The sequence below is a fragment of the Argentina silus genome, assembly GCF_951799395.1.
Source record: "Argentina silus genome assembly, chromosome: 1".
Classification (NCBI taxonomy): Eukaryota; Metazoa; Chordata; class Actinopteri; order Argentiniformes; family Argentinidae; genus Argentina; species Argentina silus.
Genome location: NC_139655.1, coordinates 26,672,909 through 26,695,460, shown reverse-complemented (window position 1 = coordinate 26,695,460; position 22,552 = coordinate 26,672,909). Strand labels below are relative to the sequence as shown.

At 40.8% G+C, this 22,552-nt stretch overlaps 1 protein-coding gene across 1 annotated transcript in view; it reads left to right on the top strand.

Moving 5' to 3' along the window:
• mpdz (multiple PDZ domain crumbs cell polarity complex component) overlaps positions 1 to 6,290 on the top strand; it is a gene marked incomplete at its 5' end in the record, with an annotated part of 37,023 nt that extends 30,733 nt beyond the window's left edge. Inside the window, 11 exons of the mRNA XM_083680325.1 lie at positions 635 to 718; positions 1,436 to 1,629; positions 2,507 to 2,654; positions 2,936 to 3,022; positions 3,148 to 3,244; positions 3,357 to 3,397; positions 3,569 to 3,691; positions 4,292 to 4,396; positions 4,605 to 4,714; positions 4,848 to 4,971; positions 5,134 to 6,290. Coding sequence (XP_083536451.1) covers positions 635 to 718; positions 1,436 to 1,629; positions 2,507 to 2,654; positions 2,936 to 3,022; positions 3,148 to 3,244; positions 3,357 to 3,397; positions 3,569 to 3,691; positions 4,292 to 4,396; positions 4,605 to 4,714; positions 4,848 to 4,971; positions 5,134 to 5,280 — 1,260 coding nt within the window. The 3' untranslated portion in view covers positions 5,281 to 6,290. The remainder of the gene's footprint in view (positions 1 to 634; positions 719 to 1,435; positions 1,630 to 2,506; positions 2,655 to 2,935; positions 3,023 to 3,147; positions 3,245 to 3,356; positions 3,398 to 3,568; positions 3,692 to 4,291; positions 4,397 to 4,604; positions 4,715 to 4,847; positions 4,972 to 5,133) is intronic.
• Between the last annotated feature and the right edge of the window lie 16,262 nt (positions 6,291 to 22,552).

The window sequence follows — 22,552 nt, the reverse complement described above, 5'->3', positions numbered from 1 at the left end:
AGCACACAGTATGGCAAACCAATATCTTCTTAGAATCTATACTTTTGTATAATTGTTTAAATGCCATAGCCTAGTTGTATTCAGTCATATTCTTTTTAATACTGCATAAGAAAACACCACTGACGTGTAGACCAATTGACATTGTTTACATACTACAGGTGTGTGACGGCAGTATGTGTGTGACAGTACTATCCCAGTTCTGAAATAGTTGTGAAGGCAATGGCATGTAGGAAATGATGTTGTCAGCCCCCCTTCCCCTCCTCACCCCTCCATTCTGTCTGCTCACTCGGGCCTAAGGAATAGCTCTTTGTCTGGCCCAGCCACACGAGACAATATCCAGGCCTGGAATGTGACCCTTGACCTTAGAATTAAACACACCCACACCCACGCACACCCACACAGCTTGTCAACCTGTTCAACTCTGTCTTTATCTCTCCCTCTCCTTCACCTTGTGTCATTTTCTCTCCCTTGTGACTACTTTACTCTTCATAGTGATCTCCTATCATCCATTTTCAGCTGTCTCTCTTTTGCTCCTTCTCTACTGGTTGTCACACACCTCTCCCTCTTTCACCACGTGTCATCCCCTGCCCTCCCTCTCTCTCCTAAATCTTTCATTTGGTCTTTCTTTTTCAAGGGGGCCATTATTATCCATGAGGTCTATGAGGAGGGAGCTGCCTCCAAGGATGGGAGGCTCTGGGCTGGAGACCAGGTCCTAGAGGTATTGTGATATTACAACAGGACTCATAAACCTTACTGCATGCTATCCTCATAAGATACATAAACAATATCTAATATCAGAATCATAACTTGCGATCTTGGATTTCATGTGAACCATGAATTCATGTTAAATGGGAGAGCTTCTAACATAGTCAAGGCCACGTATACACCTTCATTGCAGGTAATCTCATATGATGTATAGAATGACATCTCAAGTCGTTGGCTAAACTCTCTCTTTGAACCCATGCTTTTTATGGAGGCAGGGTAGGGGTGGGACTGGGGCAGTTAGTCATGGTAGCATGTTCAATGGGCCTGGTAATGCCTCACTAACTACGCGCACACACACACACACACACACACACACACACACACACCCTTATGACTTAATTGCCCCCTGCAATTCACTTTTGGTCCCTATCCAAGCCAGAGTGTTCAAGGAAAGGGTCAGGAGAGAAGTTCGAGAGCTGCCACCCATTCTGCAACCCAAGCAGAACCAATACCATTAGCAGGCAATTCACTCCACTATGGGAAAGGCCATGCATGGCTATGCTAGCACTAATGGGGTATTTCCCTTTGATACGGACCACAGTTTAAAGCAAGGAGCCAGTTTCAGCAGCCATTGTCAAGTACATTTTGGTTTACTAGTTGTCAGGATTAGAATATGCAATCCCTCCCTTTATGACTCTTCTCTGTCTCCCTCTCTCCCTCCTGTCCTCAGGTGAATGGTATTGACCTGCGCGTGGCCACTCACGACGAGGCCATAAACGTGCTGCGTCAGACCCCTCAACGTGTACGTCTGACCGTGTACAGGGACGAGGCTCAGTATAAGGAAGAGGATCTGTGGGACGCCTTCACTGTAGAGCTGAACAAGAAGCCCGGCCAAGGCCTGGGCCTCAGCATCGTAGGGAGAAGGTACTACATCCTACAGTATCAAGATGCTGACGATTAGAATTAGCAGCATTGCCTGGTGGAGGCAGGGTTTGATAGTCATTTGGCCGAAGGGGGAAAACAGAAGAGGTGCAGGCATTGTTATATTAGAGGAAAGGAGAGATGTAGGAGTGCTTAAGGGTCCAGTTATTGTGGTAAACTGGTACAAAATGCACTCAGACGAACACCTACTCATGACATACACACCCATGCTCAGCCATAGGTAGCCTTATCTTGTCCTACAGTCCTCCAATCTTGTCCCACTGGATATGGCACTGTTTGTCCTGTTGCTCCTCAGGCCTTTTCACCGCCAGTGTCAGAGAGGTGTGTGACCTGACCTCTGGCCAACTCACAGTGGAGACAGCTCAGGAATGGGTTTAGCTACAAAGCCTCTGGCAGCTAACAGTGGCATCTTTCCATCTTTTCTCTCTATCCATCTCCATCTCTCTCTCTCTCTCTCTCTCTGAGGTGAGATTTAGGGCTCAGGTTGTTGAGGCATTTGACCTTTTTTTTTCTCTGTGACTCACATCGGTCAGCATATTGATTTGCTATACTGATTGGGAAAATAGTATCTAGCAGAAAAAAAATATCATAAAAACACTTGTGGAGGTTAGCAGTTAGTGGTAAACAGTTATAACAGCCAAGTGTCTTTGGCACATGGAAGCAAGCTTAATCACACACATTTTAGAGTTACCTAAAGGGGAGACTGACACTTCAGTTGTGCAGACACTTTAAACAATGGTCCCATTATGTTATAAATGCAAAAATGAAGGGGCAAAGGTGACATCCACACTGTGTAATGCTCCTGATTGTGGCACAACTTGCTGCATCGCTCTTTGATTTGATCTCATATCCTTAACAGAAATGACACAGGGGTGTTCGTCTCAGACATCGTGAAGGGGGGTGTGGTGGAGGCTGATGGGACGCTGATGCAGGGGGACCAGATCCTGTCTGTGAATGGAGAAGATGTGAGATCTGCAACCCAGGAGTCTGTGGCCGCTCTGCTGAAGGTGAATCTTCTGAGGAATCACGGGAGGTTGCTTAGGGATAACAGTGTTGGTTTTGAATGTCTCAAATAAAGCTGCAATTGTTGATGCAGAACAATGGATAGATACTTTATTAATGTCCAATGGGGAATTTATTATAAATGGTGTGTATGCAGACCGATCTGTTTAGATACTTTCAAACATAATAGTGTCAACAGCATGACCAGCATCTGTGTTGGTGATAGGTAGTGATTTGTTTAGCTTCATGTTTTGGGATGGTAACGCTTTCCATGTTTCTGTTTTAGTGCTGTGTGGGCCCTATACATATGGAGGTTGGCAGGTTTAAAGCTGGGCCGTTCCATTCTGAGAGAAGGTTCTCTCAAAGTAGTCAGGTGGGCAGCCGAGTTGTTTTTCCTCTATCTATGGTTTATGTTTAGTATTTATACTCAAGATCCAGTGAACGAGAGGGTAAATAATGGATCTGAATGACTTGGTATGTTTGTTGTTTTTTGGGCAGATGAGTGAAACAGGCAGCTACAAGGTGACCCCTCACTCTCTGTCAGGATCTGGAAGCCTCCAAGGTGACATAGACAACACACACAGAAGTCAGGAGTGTAAGTCTCACTGTGAATGTGGTGATTTTGAAAACCAAAAGATACCAATCATGTGATTTTGTTTGTCATCAAGACATTTGGGTGACAATTGTTGTTTACCATTTTTCCATAGCGCTGGACCGTCAGGAGATCAGAACTGTTGAATTTACAAAGGTCAGTTGTATATAATGTACAAGCCGAAAATTCTGAAATATAGAATCTGTTCGACCTCTTATTATGTAAGATTTATATCTCAATATTATATTGTGTATCTTATATTGTTGTTGGTGTTACCTGTAATTACTACATTGTGTGATTGGTGTCTTTGGGTGTTTTCCTTTTCAGGGTGCCAATGACTCATTGGGTATTAGTATAGCGGGCGGAGTGGGCAGCCCCCTGGGAGATGTGCCCATTTTTATCGCTATGATGAACCCCACCGGCCTGGCTGCCCAGACACAGAAACTAAAGGTAGGTTTTTATGGCAACAGTTACAGATTCTTGTTCAAGAGGACATGGAAGGTTTTCGTGAATGTGTTATGGTTTAAAGATACTCAGGTCAAGTCAAACTGTTGACGTGAAGGGGCAGCACTCTTGACTGGATATGAAAGTGAGATTGTGGCTTTAATTTGGTTTCAAGTCCTAACGTAGGGTAAGGGTCACGAGTCTTAAAGATGGAAGCGATGGCCTATGGCCCTCTGTATAAGGACTGACAGGCCAACCATTGTCGGTCTGGGAGACAGACTGGCAGGAGACAATAGCTGTAGTAGCCATCTGTGACAATAAATCTCACTCTATTGCACAGAGCACATAAAACCAACAGAATAGAGGGTCTGTTTGGATGCCTTGAATAGTATCATTATGTTGGTAACTCTTAAAAGAGGGAATGGCTTTTGCTTTTAAGGTATTTGCTCAATGGTTCTCATGCATTGAATATAGGTCCTATGAATAGATATCACAAAGAGGGGTTTTGCACACGGCTCTCAAGTATACATTCAGTCGTACTAACATTTTGAAAAAGGTGTAATAAACATGTGTAATCTCTGACCTTTCGACCTTTGACCCCTCCAGATTGGTGACAGGATTGTGAGTATCTGCGGTACACCTGCTGAGGGCATGAGCCACACACAGGCTGTGACCCTGCTAAAGAACGCCACTGGCACCATCGAGCTGCAGGTCAGTTGCGTGCGTGCGCACACACACACACACACACACACACAGTAATATTGCACCTTCTGTCTCTTTAGATAAGGAGTATGTACAATATTTAACTATTTATTGTCATGCTACTAAGCTTGCGCCTGGCAGAAAATGTTTTAAACAAGAGCATAGCACAGCTCAGCTGTCACTCTGTGTCTTTTATCTGTGTCTGATGTTTGTGCAGGTGGTAGCGGGGGGGGATGCCACTGTGACAGGCCCATCTCAGGAGCAGGCAGCTGCTGGACTCTCCGTCTCAGGCCTGACTGCCAGTAGCATATTCCACGACGACCTAGGGTGTGTACACACATGTACAGACACAAACAGTATGCAAGAACGCGCGTGCACACACACACACCTGTCCTGCCTGTTAGATTATTGTATACTGTATGTTACATAGCTGATGGTAGTCTTTCCCCCTGTTTTACAGTCCTCCTCAGTATAAGACCATCATCCTGGACAGAGGCCCAGATGGCCTGGGATTCAGCATTGTTGGGGGGTTTGGGAGCCCACACGGAGACCTGCCAATATATGTGAAAACTGTCTTCGGAAAGGTAAGGAAAATCAATGGCTTTTGGATAAATGGATAACACCTAACTCGTTTTCAGTTTTTATGACATGCTATTCTTTATGATGAATAGATTGTTCTCTGAAAGTTGGATTCCTTTGGAAGTTTTCTAGCCGACTGAGAAAGTGTGTGTGCCTGCTCTCTCTAGGGGGCAGCATCAGAGGATGGGCGTCTGAAGCGTGGGGATCAGATCATGGCTGTCAACGGGCAAACTCTGGAGGGGGTCACCCATGAGGAGGCTGTGGGCATTCTGAAGAGGACCAAAGGAACAGTCACCCTCACTGTGCTCTCATAACACACACACACACACACACACACACACACACACACACACACACACACACACACACACACACACACTGAACTTCCGTAGTCACACACAGAGGCGGGCTATTAAAGCCACACTTTAATATCTTACATTTCTCAGAGATATCTGATTTCTCCTAATAAGCCTGTATGCACACTGAAATGTGAACATAACACACACTGACACATCTATAAGCTTTTATTCGTTTTAGCAATAAAGTGAACACTGTGATCCATATTTGTATAATCCACATTAACCTACTACAGGTAGACTGAAGTATTCACTGGACACTGTGGCTCAGACCTTTTATACTGTAGATGCTTAGATGTATGGGCTGTATTATGATTACCATGAAGATTTAGCGTCAAGAGCACTCTTAGGCATCAGAGACTATTTCTATAGAGGAAAGGCCATTCTTTATGGCCAATGCTACTGTTACTTCTGTTGATCAACTGTGATAGTGAAGTCACTGTTGTGCTAGCTGATGTAGCCATGAGACAACGGATAATGTAAGTCTAGATAATGTTTAAATATTATTCCATGAACACGTTTTATGAAGAAATGTTTTGTCTAAAACATTTGTTTTTTTGGTCAGAAGTGATATAGACCAAGACGTGTGTGTGTGTGTGCGCGCACACACTCAGGGATAGAGGGGGAGAGAGTGTGTGAATGAGATGCTTACCGAAATATAGTGCTGCTATTGCAGATGATGTGAGGTGTTATTATCACAGTATTTTGATTCTGAAGTATTAACTTTTATCCTGTCATCTTTCATGGTTTGGTTCAGGGGGTTTTCCTGACCACCTGATCCAGAGCCTATAATAAGGTCCCAGTTTTTCCTGGCCTGGTCAAGTGGTCAAGGAAAAGCCTGGATAGACACAAAGATACACTACTGTGTGTTCTAGTTCAATAAGGCTTCATCCATTTTTGTTCTTAGTCCATTCAACACAGTAGAGCTGTTCAGCAGCTGAATTAATAAAAGTGACCTTCAAACTCCAGCTATTGATTTGGTTCATGTGTTCTGTTATGTTGTGTCCATGTTCCCTTTCACTGCAAACATACAGTACATAGATGGTAATGCTAGAGGCGTTATGCTAATTCTAGTGTCCCTTGCAATAGGGGCTCTCTGTGTTCTTAACCCTAAAACTGACCCACACAGACACCTACGCATATTATCTTAAAACTGCTGAGGAAGCTTTTAGGAAACCAATGTCTTTCTATTCTTTTTGATGATTACTGTAAATTTTTCTCTGCAACAAAATGTTGACATGTTTTGGCAGGGTATGTATTCAGATTGTATTCTATCATGCATTATATACATAAAAACAGATAAAATGAACAAAAGGAATCACACAAATTGCATCCCTGACTCATCCACGAGCCTACTGCATACATGAATGACCAACATTAATCATTAAACAAAGTTTCACATCTTTATGATGACCTACTCCTCACAATCCATCAGTTAGTTTACACATCTATCACAAATTCAAAGGTTATGGCTATTCTATTTATTCTATTTCTATGGAGAGATCCTCCCCTCTGCTCACCAGCAAAGGGCTGGTTAAAGGATACCTGGGGCATCATACAGTACAAGTGCCTCAAATCTGTGACATACATTATCTGGATGCATAATTTATGAGCAAATGAGGAATGACTGTGGCTTATGCACCTGATATACTGGAGCTGGGGGGCACATTTAGATGAAAGGCAGTGGGTCCAAACCACACATTTGGGGCTCTATTTTCAGCCAGTGCAAAACTAACACAGGTCCATACGCAGGCGTATTGGCAATTTGTGTTGGAGGTAACAGGTGGAATTAGGTGGGTGAAATCGTGGTAATAGAGGTCTATTCATGACAATAAGCAGGCGAAGTGCAATCAATTGCACGGAAAAATTCTGGCCTTGAAAATAGCAATAATATTTCAAACAGTCGTTAGATGTAGGGTATATGTGTATGTGCAGACAAATAAGACTATTCTCTCTTCAACTTAACGTGTTGCTCAATGTGTTGCTGACATTTACTTCTTAGAATCATAAAAAAAAAAGCTGATACCACAGAAAAACAATAGGCCACACAACCTCTCATCACCATACAAGGTGCGAATAACACTGCATTTACAACGGACACAACAGTGCCAATGTGTGAATTTACAACATGGGAGTGCTACATGATTATAACCTCTCTTTGCTGCGTTACTGTGGTTTGGAGCTAGCCTTGTTAGCAGACAGCTGCTAACCCAGCGCCACATGCTAGGAACCCAACACATGCGAGACAGCTAAGCTATCCCAAGCACCTGTTGCTTTAATTGCCCTGTGGGGTTGTGGGTTATCTAACTGCTCTCCAGGCTCCGGAGACACCAACTGACAGACTACAGAAGGCTGGTCTGGGCTAGTTCTTTAGATGTGAGATCGGATGTGGCAGCCGGGCCATGCTTAGAAGGATATAATTTCAGTTACAATGGAGAGGGCAATTGGATTTAGTTTTGACCTTACTACTTGGAGAGATATGTTGTCCAGATATGACTTGGGCCAGGAGTTTTTCTTGATCATGTGGCATGAACTGGGAAAAACTCCTGGCCCTAATTATTATACACTTCTCTCTCCCTGCTTACAATTGTGCCTCCATGACAAATGTTTCAACCCCTGGCTTATATGTTTGGCTCTGAAGCAAGTTATATACAGTTGTTCAAACATCCCATGATCACGATATGGTGTGGCTGAGCGTTGGCCATTAGAAGGTTAAGCAAACAGAAACCCGCAGTCAATGAGTTGGCCATGATGACTCAGCTACATGCCTGATGGGATATGTCACAGCACCTTGGTATGACACTTGAGCCCATTGACATACCCATTGTCATACTCTTAATGACTATTTTGTTGCATAGCTGAAATACCAGTGTGCAAATAGCGAGGCATACAAAAGGAGGGATTTGAATACAGAGCACAGAAAACAGGCTCTTCCCTTGTTATAACCGTCCATATGGGATGGGATGGGAGTCAAGTCTTTGAGTCATGTGTGCCATAATTTGTCCATGAGTTGTAACTGCATCCTAATGATGAGCATCGACTTCATACTGTCTGGTGTCTTATAATATAGGGGCTCGGCACATATTGAAGGTGTATAACACAACACAATTGTTCAATCATACTTTTCATTTTTTACATTTGTTATGACAAACTTTACCAAGTCTCAATACAGTCTTCTGAATTAGTGAGACTAAACAAGCTGTGAGCTGAGACTATATTCATTCATGATCAGTAGAATGTCAACAAAACTCCCTGTAGGATTTATGTTTGTTTTGCTCGGTTTGAGTACAAAATGTATCATTCTGCAATATAACAGCATAACATTTGGTCTGGTTAACCAAGCAGAATTGGAACAGGCACAGGCAAACATCAACTTTCAGCACAGTCTTTGCTGAGATGTAGCCAATGTTTTAATTGATAGTATCTACTGTAGTTAGTGAAGAAGCCAGTTCTGCCACAACGATTCAAAACTGCAATTAGATTTCGCTCTATAACAACACAATAAAACATAATTATTTCTGACATGCCTTTGGCCCTTTGTGAGCATTCCTCACTTGTAGGCTAGTTTATGTTGTCTATTTTGTTGCAATGATCAATCCCTCTAAACCAAATACAACTCATAAATGCTTAAAGAAGCCTTTATAAGCCACTTATTATTGTTAGAACAGGTCTGTACACGTGGTGCTTTGTCAAATGTGGCATAATCCTTTTGTCACCCATTAGAAAGACATTTGCTTGTAAATTATTTGTGAAGCATTTATGTACTGTATGAAGCCTTTAAAAGTCTCTAAGGCGTAAAGAAACTTGGAAAACGCAAACCCTTTCCTATCACCTTTAGCATTTAAAGTAATAATTTGATTAAAGTGGGACCCAACAATCATTCCCTATTCTATTGATTTCCATGCCTATGGTGGCTAATTTCAGTATGCTCGATCTCAAACTTGCCCTAACTTGTCAAGACTGTCAAATGGAACGTGTGCATGTTTGCACACAGGGGCTAACAGTGGGCATGGATGATTGAACAAATGCCTCAACATCATGTCTAGGAAGTATACAATCCCCTTGTGGAATTTCAAAATGGATGCACTCATGCAAAAGGAGGCTGCTATCTTTTGCATAGATCAGACTTCTACTTTACATGAAAGGCCTTACTATGTACACTGAGGGAGACTGTCTTCCAACTGGTTGATCGGGTTTCCCCTTCCTGGTTTAGAGAGCAAAGGGTCAAAGGTCATTATACTAAGCTATGGTTCATTCGAATATATGCACACATAAATTAGCGAACATTATTTAATTTCCTCCAAGGAGGTAGTTGAGAATTCCTACAACAATGTCTTCAACAGATGTCTCTCTTGAAATGAAGGAAGTTTACTATTGGTGGGAAAAACATTTTATTAAAAAGGGAAAAAAAGGTTGAAGCAACCGTTTGTCCTTCCTACAGTACGCAGCAGTGACTGCATTGCCTGTGGGTTTATTACTTGCTGGCTTTTATGAAGAACTGTCAGACAGATTAGTGGGTGCACGTGTTTGCACAATCCTCTCTATTGTTGAAGTCAGCATTCATTTGCCACCCTTAAAGGTCTTACTCACTCAACACAATGGAGTTACTGTGAACAATTTGGGTGGTGAGTGTTGACACTGATGCAAGAATCTGGTCACTTTGGTTGACAGTTGACAAACTACAGTCTGCCATTGATGATGTGCATGTTATCATACCTTATTTTTTCAAAATGTGTTATTAATGAATGTAATCTAATCTAATCACTATTTAGACAATGTGAATGTCATGTGACTGTATATCATGTACACACATGAATGTCATGTGACTGTATATCATGTACACATGCGTAGATAAGTGTACTCGAGGCATATCTTTTTTTTGTCTCCTACAGCACACATTTGCAGTTTCCAACAACTTGCATATTCAATGAAGATTTCCTGCTGCAAGCAAAATATTAGTTTCATGACAAGGCTCTCTGACACCTTTGGAACAATTCTTTATTAATGACCGAAAGCTACATTTTAAGTGAGAGGCTTGTCAAAAGACTGGAAATTCACCACTGATAACTTCACCAATGCATTAACAAGGTCTTCTAGCACACAGCTTTGATACCTGCTATAGTGCTGTATATTGTACGTTGACTGTAATTCAAAGAACATGTTCTTACCACAAGGCAGGTTGCTTAGGATTCAAAGCTTCTCTCAAACAGCCTAATTCCTACTCTCAGAGTGTGTTTTCTCACAAGATAGTGATTTATATTTTGCATGTGAAGACACAAAAGTTCCTTTTATTGTCACACAACCGTTTTCCGACAGCACGGTGGGGAGTTTTACATTCACTGACATACACAGCAATGAATAGAAGACAGATAACACAATACAGCCCAATGCACTGCAGATTGCACTTGTTGCAATCCATGTAACACAGGATCCTCCCTTGTTTGCCCTCTCTGGTGTCATGTTTCAACCCAGACAGAGCAAAAGAAAGAGACTGGAGTAAGAATACAGCTATATCCCCATTTTTGTATATAGCCATGACATTTGTTTGTCTGAGCAAGGCATCATAACAAACAAACAAGATGTTTCCACTAGCCATAACTCTGAATTATGTTAGCCTACTTGACAAGGAGGAGGAAGATGATTTACAATGAGGCTTCTTCCTTGGGTTGCGGTTTAAGCTCTGTACGGCTCATGTTCTTCTGTCAAATGGAGATGGGAGTCAACAAAGCAAATCCACTATCAGGTTGCCCCTTACCTACTGTGTGTTTACACAAAGTGGAGTCTGAGAAAATGTGTTTAGTATGACAACAAAGCCCATCCATTATAGTTGAACACCAAACAGATAAGATGTTTGACATTACATAAACCAGGCCTTCTCAACTACCTATTCCACCTCATCAAATAGCATTCATACAGGTGCTCTCAATTAACTAATAGACCTGTTAAGTATACAAGAGGAACTCATCATATATTGTTGTTCTTTATAATCAAAGGATGCATAATTTATATATTAACTTTGACCATATGTGTGTTTGCCAACTCCCAAGATACAGTCTCCCTTTTCAAGTTTCTTACACCATTCAACAATAGTGATCCATCTGGACAGACAGGAATTTCACAGACTTCTTGTCTCTGAGTTAATCAACCATGCAGTCAGTGATGGTTCAGTCTTAGCATGATGTCTGAGTAAAATAGCATACACAAATGGGAATGGATGGGTAAGATTTCTATGTGCAGCTGACTTTAGCAGGTGTGTTTTTTCAAAGAGTGGGTTGATATTGATAACATGCCTAAACAGTAACCACAGGCCCAAGTAACCAAACATTTATCTCTTAACATTTGACAAAGCAAGTCAAGCAAGTCAAAACATATTCAAACCTACTCAAAGTTTGGTTTCATTGCCATGCCAAGTGAAGTTGTTTCTCTATTATTCTACATAGTTTACAGGCCACATCATCTTCCTTTTTTGTCCTTACAAGTATTGCACTCTTTCCAAAGAACACCTCCAACCACCAGAACGACCAAAGCAGCGCTCCTCTCTCCCTCCTCTCCCTGTAAGAGAGGATCAATGAACAATACATGACGAAAACAAAAACATTTGAGACAATTCCACCCTACAACAAACTTCTGAATGCACCACTAATGTACATACATAAGTTACTAATTCATAGCTTTGGTTAGCTCGGATCATGATAAACGTTTGTAAAGCTCAGTGTCCCACTCCCTATGTACAGTACAGTACCTCTAATTGCCCAGCTGATATGTAGTTGTCAGGTAGCTATTCTCTGAAAGGGAGTTGTCGTCTTTAAATACACACATTGTGTGCTGCTTTTGGTATGTTTGCTTTGTAACTAAGCCTTCCAACCCATTACATCACAGCAGCGGGACCTGATAAGTCAACGTTTAGTCAACGTTTTATGGCCCCTGTGTAAGTGATGCAATGACACAGCCAGTTGGAATGTTTGCCAAGCTGACAGTGGAGAAACCACCAGGCTGAACAGGCTCAGGAAACATATTTAACCTGAAGGACAACCTGGGTTAGTTGATTAGTTGGATTAGTCCTGCCAAATTATATCAGACCTACCCAATTTCCTCATGGTTATTTTCTATCCAATGCAACTGCAAATTACATTTGATGTGTGAGTGCTTTAAACTTCATATTATGTAATTAAAGCATAATGTTTAGGCAATACTTTTCATAAAGATTGTGGAAATGTCCAGCCTGTACAATAAAAAAGAAGTCAAAGCTCACTATGCAAAACAAAAATGAACAGGGCCTACATATCCCCAACTTGCTTGAGAAGCTGTTCAACACCATAGACCCAGTTAAGTGCAACTATTCTATTCTCAGAGGCGATTATGTTCTGACTGGCAAATGGACAGCATTATTGACTGACATTGGTCTGTAGCACAGATGTAAAAATAAAGCAGGCCCATTGATTGGGTGTGGGGAGTGATGGAAAAACATCCCATGATGCACTAGAATTAATGGTATGTTCGATTGGTTCTCGGGAACTTGTAGCTCCCTGTTGGTGGAGTTATAACAACAACATGAATGCGCTCAAGTGCCTTTGAAGTTGGGACAACTCTTACACTAAAACAAACGTCTTGATTACAAACTACAAACATACATTACACATGCATGTGTGATTGCTAACAATTAATTATGTGAAAATTGTGCAGAAAGATGAATTACAGTTGACATTTTCATCATTTACTGTCTAAATCAGCACCTGTTTTCCGACGAGAAGGTGAAAGGTTACAGTGGATACATCACAACTCGTAAACTTGGGTATCATCACACTGGTCTGAGTTTCCCACTGCTGAATGCATCAAAAGCCCTTGGGTCGCTATTGCGGGTCATTATCCCTCATCTTCATTCATTGACTGGCTAGCATTTCAACAAAATTGGGTCCAATAGGTGATACCTACCCACACTGGATCCCAAGATACAATAGAGCAGGGGTAGACATCTACTTGTCATAATGTCAAAGATATCTCAAGCTTTGCTTCAATGTCAATCTGTCTACACACATTGAGGTATATTGTCGATATGTTGACCCCCAAATCCAACTTAAAGAGGTTTTACTAACACATATTTGACAATAATTATAATGTTATGTCTCAAAGGGTTTTGAGGAAACAAACGGTAAGAAGAAACAATGAGACATTGAGTACTTTGCTAGCACTGTAAGCTGGAAAATGACATCTCGTGGTTGTTCAAAGTTATGTCAAGGGCATAATAACATATAGCTTTTGTTATTATTTTTTGTAAAAAAAAAGATTGTCTTTCATCAAGTATATCACTTAAGGTGTATATGATTATGGGGATCATACCATAATTACATCCAGATGATAGCCTTTAATGTGCTACAGCCTTTATCTGTCCTTTATAACAAAGGCTTGATGGAGAGTCATAAAATGCCCTGACCCACCACTTAAAGCCCTCTTGTGCATTTTTGCAGGGTTTGCACTGTGCTATTATTATCTTATCAGAGCAGCAGTGTTCCAGTGATGGTTTTAAGATGTGCAAGAACATTGGAATTCCAGGACATTCTTAAGATTAGGTACTCGGACCTATAATAAGGTAACAGCCACCTACAACAGACATTGAGTTCCCACACTCAGAAGGGTATTCACCACCTGTTGCTCAAATAGAGAGGTCACATTAACAGTATTACATAATTTATTTCATGAACAACTTAAGTGATTTCTGTAATATATTTAATTATTTAAAGGGAAAATCTGGGATTCAAACCACAACAAAGTGGTCATCCTGCCAGTTGAGGGATGGGGCTGGAGAAATGTAACCACTCTCAAATTAATAGACGGAGCTATGGATGCAAGGACTAACCATCCATCAGATCAAAATGATAGTTTTAAGCATGCTTTGTTGCATACAGGGTTTCTTTACAATTGCAGTGTTTACAAACAATGGAGTAAAACAAACTTATATTTTGGGTTCTGATGGGCCATGGCAGTTGAACTAAGCTCATGAGACATTTGTAAGGTATATTTAATATTCTAAACCATACAGTACCACACAATAAGTAGTGACTTAAACCATACATGATATGTTTTAAGAAATAGCAAACCACAAGGACCCTTTTGTTAGCAAGTCTAGTATTCTGTACTCTGTCTTAGTAAAACATTTACTACCAGTGTGATAGTGGTAGCTGTGCTTTAAATCCAGTTTTCCCACATGATTTACGAGTAAACCCTGCAGGGATAGTCATGAGGCCTACCACCTGCCCCTAAAACAGACCATGACAGGCAATACACTCACCTTGAGTGCATTAAAAAGTATTTAAGGTGTACATAATGCTGTTATGTTTAAAAATAGCCCACATCTCAATAGTCTGAAGATGCTTCCTTTCCTCATCTCCTCTCCCTCTGCATTGATCTGACAACGGACATATTAAAGTAATATGAACAGATGAAAGAGAGAAAGAGGAGGAGAGGAAGCCACTTTAGACTATTGAGATGCACCCTTGGACTACTATCCATGGCTGCCCCTTGCTGATGCAGATTTCTGTCTGTCTGGCTTTCACTGAGGAGAGAGGAATGGCACTGGGCGTGGTCGGTTGCGTGTCCTGGTGTGATAATTACTGCATAGATATATTCACCCTGTCGATTCTTGAGTCTGGTTTGTACCATGCCATGGTACCTGGAGCTAAATGGTTTGAGCGAGCTCTTGAGATAAACCCCACATGATGCCCTGTTTTGCATGTCAAAGCCATGGATGAGACATGACTTGAATCCTGAACAACGCACACACACACACGCACATGCACACGTACACACGCACACAATGATAATTTAGGTTGTAAGGCCAAGCCTCAAATTGTGCAAGATTCTCTAGATCACAGTGTGCATAAACTGGTTTTGAAACGTTGTTTACGTAAAATGGGCATTCTTATTGGATCTTAGGTTCATGTAGTACTTCTGTTTCAAAGAATTTTCTCCCATTTCTGCTCATTGCAGTGACTCAGGTCTAAAATGCTGCAGCTGCAGCAGTCATTGCACTTCGACAGTACTCTCATACTCAAGCACAGACATTGCTGAACAAATGTATTCCTAGAAACTGCATTTTTCCAGGAGACTTGTATGAACCTGCTCCTTGGAACAACAGATTTGACAAACATGTGCTCATACCACATTAATCTAGTTTCAGTCAGGACACTCACATCAGTTTAACCATTGATTGCCATTAAGTTATCTTGGCATATTTGGATGGCTACTCCCTGCCTGGAGTTAAACGACCGCAACTTGCAGGTACATAACATGGCAGGGAGCCCATAGTCCTGTAGGTAGCCACATACAGAGCGACCTATCGGGTGGAGGCTGGGGGTGGTGGGTGGGCTGACTAGACCAAACTAGCTCTCACAGTCAGTACAACCACATAGCCTCGTTGATGCTATGGAGAAGCGATACCATGGCTGCTTATAAGCCTCTGTCCTTGAAAACTGACTGTATTTGGGCATCCCTGTAAACCAGCTGATCCGTCACCTGACACACAGCTGTGCCATTGACTTAGAGTGCCCTATCTGAACTAACGCTAGCTTATCTTCCTGCAGATATACAGTATGTCAAGGGAAGAGCAAACATAATTTACAACCATAAAATTACATTGGTGAAATCTATTTCATAGCCATTTTAGATGTGTAACTCAGTTAGACAGTTGATAAGTGGATGATTTATAAATGGCTGAGTACTCTCGAGTATAGACTTCATAGGCCAGGTTTCCCTGTTATTGTGAAAGTCATAAAGTCAACACATTTCTGTTTGTCGACAGGCATGCACAATGAACTGTCCAACAGACATAGCTGCAGGGTTATGCTAACACAAGGCGTTGGTAAAACAGTTTCTCATGACCTTCGCTCTACTTCAACATAGATCTGAGTGGGATAGAGTAGGGTTCAGACCAACTACACAGATATACTGTAGTCTCAAATCATGATGTAATGTAATTGTTTACTCATTGCGATGTGATCGTGTAACCCGTGTTTCGGTATGAACACTGGTGACTAGAATATGTATATTGAATTCGGGTATGGACCAGATATCAGAAGATAAAGACTCGTTCAGGAGAGAAGGTGGGATGCACAAGCAAGAATGAATCACACAAAGACGTATGTTATATTTAAAAGGTAAGAGAATGTTTTGTTCCTTTCTTCTTGTTTTCTTTTCTTTTCTCTTCATTTCATTTACATTACATTTATGGCATTTAGCAGACGCCTTTATCCAAAGCGACTTAAAACAAATACATTTGTTTAAGTAAGTGAATCATCTATCCATCAGTCATCATAAGATAAAGTAATCAATGCTCAGACCAGGGGCCATAGGCAGTCACAATGCTTGAAGAAGGAATTTTTGTAAAAAAAAAAAATATTAACAGGAGAGAAACTTGTAAAGGAGGGTAGTGGGGGTGAAGAGGTCTTTAGGAGGGACCGTTAAGATGTAGCCTGAAGAGATGGGTCTTCAATCTACGGCGGAAGATTGATAGTGACTCTGCAGTCATGACAGCAGTGGGAAGCTAATTCCACCAGCAGGGCGCCAGGACAGTGAAAAGCCGTGACCGAGCAGTGCGGCTCCTGCATCCACGTAGAGGCGGCGGTGCCAGGCGGCCAGCGGAGGTGGAAGAGTGGAGTGATCGGGCAGGGGTTTGGGGGCTGACCATTGCTTGCAAGTAGGGAGGTGCTGTTCCCTTTGCCGACCGGTAGGCGAGCACCAGGGTCTTGAATCTGATGCAAGCTGCTACTGGGAGCCAGTGAAGGGTGCAGAAGAGTGACATGGGAGAATTTAGGGAGATTGAACACCAGATGGGCAGCAGCGTTCTGGATGAGCTGCAGAGGCCTGATGGTGGAGGTGGGGAGACCAGCCACGAGTGCGTTGCAGTAGTCAAGGCGAGAGATCACAAGTGTTTGGACCAAAAGTTATACTGCTTCTCTGGTGAGCAATGGACGTATCCTTCTGATGTTGTAGAGGAAGAATCTACAGGAGCGTGCTGTCGCTGTAATGTTCACCACACAGGATAAGGTTCTTGGCTGTATGGGAGTTCTCTACTGTGATGGAGAAGTCTTAGAGAGGGCAGGCTTTCCCTGGGAGGAAGAGCAGCTCCGTTTTGTTAAGGTTGAGCTTGAGGTGGTGGGCTGACATCCTTCAAATGTAATTATTATTAAAAAAAAATAGATAGTAGAAAACCAACACATAACAATAACATTTTGAATGTAAAATGATTCAATGAGAATATCAGTGACTCTTAAATGCCAATAATCAACACATTTTTCTTTAACAGTACAACCCAAGGCTTTTCAGGTCTTGTGAGTTAAGTATGACTAATTATTCATTTACCCATATGGTTAGTTACTTTTAGAACCTGATCCCTGGTTCTAAACAGGGATTTACTATGTTATTTAACACCTTGCTTTTGTATTAATACTAAGTATTTTAGTTTAAGAGAGTAATTGTTTATTTTTTTTTCCTTTAAATTTTTTTTAAATAAAACTTTAATCTATTTTGGTATTACCCAGTAAGTCTTTTGGTCTTTTAGTTAGAATTACCTCTTAGTAGTTATTAAACCTAGAACATATTTTAACCAGAACTTATTCTGAAATGGATTCAACCACAACATTGTACAAGTACCAAAATCATTCACATCCCAAAATCAAATATCAGTGTCAATACATGTATACTCTGGATTCAAACATCAATAAACTTCAATAAGTAACATTACAAAAACAGTATCACACTCCGATGAGTGGATGAGGAGATTTGTGATTACTTAGTCTCAGTCCATGGACCAGGGTCCGGCCAGTGGTTCAAGTGTGTGTGGATGCAAAGGATCTGTCCTAGCGAAATCCAGAAGGCACATTGCACAGTGTCTCTCCTTTTTTCGCTCAGATCAAATCAACAAAAGGGACGTTGGGAATGGCTCGCCAGTCCACGCTCCGCACAGCTCCTCCAACAGAAGCGTAGCAGGACGAGGACGAAATCCAGGATCCAAAGGGAATGAACTCAACTCAACCAAAAAACCCGGCCTTGCAGAACAAAGCCACAAGAAATAATTAATATCCTTTCTCTGAATTACATTAATTTACCTCTTAATTTCAACCTTCAACATGTTTGTTTCATTGTAATCTCCTTTATAATTTATTCAATAAAGATATTTCAATTCCATATCAATTCAAGTGTCAATTGTCTTTCCACTGAATACTAGTATTCACTCAACCGAATATACATTTAGTTCCAATGCTTTAGCTTAGTTTAGTTTAAATTTATTCGCTGGAGTTAGCTAATTTAACTTCACATTAGCAAGGCATATATGTTGGTGGTGCTAACCATTGAATGCTATAGCTATCGTCATGTTAGTTTGTGACTAGCGCTGCTAAAATAATGAAAATACTGACTCACCAAGAGAAATCTTTCCAAGGTTACAGCAGTTTAAAACTGGAACTGTGGCTGGGTGATTCGGAGATTGTGGGTTCGTGGAAGGCTCGTATGTCTTTGAAAACTGAACAACTCTATAGATAACTTTGTTAGCTATGAGGCTATCTGCTAGCGGAGCTGTGCTACTCCACACTCTAGTTCACTCGACGCTTGTCAAAGTAACACTAGTGTTTTATATTCTCAAATATGGAAGTAAGTAGTTCTAAGCAGATCTTGCTAAGGTCTTCATTTCTTCACACACGGAAAAAGACAGAGCGATAGAATTTTTCTATGATCCAACGGGCGGATCTACACTTCTGTAGACTTATTACTTAACTCACAACGAGACTAGGGTTCTAATTGGTTGATTGAATAGTTTCTCAATTATACAAAAACTAATGAAATACTGCTTAATAATAATGATGTCATCCACAAATCACCTTTCCAAGTTTTTACATGAAATACCATTCCCAGTTTTTAACCATTAATATATCCCATATCATCTTATCTTTTATAGATTTTAGCTTCTCTTAATCATTCTTCCTTTTAGTGTCTAATATTTAGTACTAATTCACTTATTTTAAGGATCATTCTATTCATTTAACTCATTTCATAATACTCAATAAGTGCATTATTAATAGGCTCTATTTGTCTGGGTTACAATCGACTAAATGGATATCCTTCAATGTGCTGTTTTTGTATGAATGGAACCCCTTAGATCGTTATTTTTGTATTGTATTTTCTCATGTAAATGTATTCAGGTTTGGAGAACAAGTCACTTTGCATGTAATTCAGATGTAATTTGAATCCATTTGGATGAAACAGCCCGATACAATGGGAGAAAATTTATCTTTTTCAGTCTGCTTATGATACCTCAACAACACTTCAAATTAGCTTAGTCTCAATTTTGCTTTCAGTCACCACAATTTACTTGAATGTCCACTGTTGTTAGAGTTATGCAAATAGCCCTGTATTGTGCAAATTAGAGCAGAATAGATATTCCTCAAAGTGACAAATATCAATGACAAAATATAAACATTTAGATTATTAAAAATATAGCTTTGTATTCCACACACTCCAAATCAAATAGTATGTCTTTCAATAAAGCTACCATTTTAGCCAAATAAACAGTCTTCTTCTTCTTCTTCTTCTTCTTCTTCTTCTTCTTCTTCTTCTTCTTCTTCTTCTTCTTCTTAAAGAAAGCCATTCTCTAAAACCAAACAGGTCCAAGCTGTTTCATTCTAGCCTCCTACTGTTTTCACGAGTGGGCTGCAGTGGAATGTCTGCTATGTGACAACACTAGCCAAGATTCAGAGATTTCCCATGCCTTTTTGTATTCAGTCACTCCATAACACAACATCAGCTAATGGTTACTGCCAGCTACTTATCTCTGTGCTTATGCTAAAGTGACTTTTCTTTATACAAGCACTCAATTTCACATTTCTTGCTCTGCTCTACTTTAAATTGAACTGTGTTTTTTTCAATAACCTTCACATCCTGAGAGAATAATATACATTTCTCCACTGTTTCATTAGACAGTGAAATAATGCTTTTATTTTTCAATCCCACACAAAGGGCATATTTTTTTGTGTTTCGTGACATCCAGTTCTCTTTATTCTTCAGTCCCCAAATGTGCTAGGAGATTTGAGAGATAAAAAAAGCAGCGTGAAATGTCTTTCAAAGGTCTCTTACAAACAGTTTACTCTTTTACAAGGTTAAATGGTGTAGTCACAGATTTTCCTCTCCAGAAATTGATTTTAACATGAGAGTAAACTTTAATCACTTTCTGTCTGAGAAGAATTTAGGAATTCAGAGGAGTGCAGAACAGTGTTTAGTGCTAGGGCCATGGAGTTATTCCTGTTCAGGTTACATGGTCAGGAAAAACTCATGGCCCTACCCATAGAACTCACACACTGACCATCTGCATATCTGACAACTTGTTTGTCTTTATTAGTCTTAGCATCTGTACAATGTGTTCATCTATCCAATGACAATAGTAACAGAAGGTCGTGGAAAAGGTTGAACATTCATCTCAATAAACAGAAAAGCTGTCAGCAAGAAGCCCACCAGTGTGATGCTCATAATTATCTAGTATAGAGGTAATCATTAACAGTCACTACTGATTGCCAGACTGCAATTACCTCACCTGTTAGACACTGCATTGTACAGCCGGGTCAAGCAATAATGATTCTCCATGACTATCTGGAATGCCTTGGAGCCCAAGTCATTCTATACGGAATGTAGTGCCTCATCAGATTGCTCAAGTAATTACACATTAGCACGTGCAGATTAACAATAAATCAAATACCTTTACAATGTATTGTTAAAATACATTAAAAATGCAGGTTTCAAATACAGTACGACATTGGGACCACCATGCCAACCACAGAGTGGAGCTCGCAATAAGCTGCTACTTTATGGGTAGAATAGTGTACAGTAGCAAGGTGATTAAAGTGGATTAACAGGAGAGAAATGAAGGCAGTTTTCACCCTTGGCTCTTTGGCTCTAAGTGGAACATAGTAGCAGAAAACTCCAACCACATCTATTCATGAATAAAACAACAAAACGGTATAAACACACAAGACAGCAGATCACACAGCTATCATACAGTGTTGCTCTTCCTCTTCACCAGAAGAAGCCCCTCGAGTCCCATCAGTAAGAGGCTGCTAAGAGGCTTTTCTCCTGCTGCACAAAGAACTGTCTGTTAGGCTAGGGGGGATCCCAAGAGTCAACTGGGACAGGTGGCTATCCCCACAGGGAGTGTATGGGGGCTGGGGGGGTTGACTGCTAGGGTAATCAGAGACCATCCTGAGACAAAAGCATGGTGTTGTCGGGGTGGTGTGGGTTAACAACTGTTTAACAGAAGGCTTGCCGAGGATGGGTCACAAGAACACCCCACAATAGATACTGTAGTAAGGGACTGTGGCTTTGGTTAGTGTGGAAGGAGAAGTAATAAACACATGCTAGTTCAAAATATCTACCGACAAGATGGAGTGTTAAGGAAGCCAACACCTCCTTCCAAGGGGGCCAGTTGCATGGAAACAGAGATTTACACACAGCTAGGAAATAACAAATGACCACTTAAAAATTAAAGATTTACATATATCACCTCCTTCATGTCAATTTATTGTCTTAGTTATCAATCAGGTTCTAGTGTCATGATATATATCTTATATTAATTATTAATATGGGATGTAGCTCAATAGACTGAGAGGTTATTCAGGGAAAACACAAGCCACATAATGTGAAACTCTCCAACTCAAAAGTCCCAAGACACAGGCTCACACCACAGAGCACAGCGGTAATTTGAAACTGCTGAAATTATATTTCGGAGGTGGACACTCTTTAAATCTAGAAATTATCTTATTGTTTCTTATTAAGGTCCTGATTTGAATGAAGAGGCTTTAGACTGTGCCAAGGAAACTAATCTCCCTGGATATTAGAGGTCTCGTACCTCTTGAACCAAAGCACTTGAGAGGAGATCTTTCAGGGTCTGTTACACTGTTTAGAGGCTTTTGGGAGCGGAGGATTGTTTTTTTTTCTTTTACATCCGTCAGTACTGTCTGGCGTTAAATGGGTATTTCAATGCAGTACAGCAACAGATTTGATGAGTGAATCCCTATTTTTGGCACTCTACACTATGCCAGGGCCAAGAGGACAGACAACTAGAGCTTTGTCTATTTGGTGGTGTCAAGTCATCAAGTTTAGGCTGTTGAAACACACATTAACAACTGGAGGTCTGTGAAAGAAAGAGAAACAGACCTATCTGAGGGACTATCACAGGACAGGTATTTTTATAAGA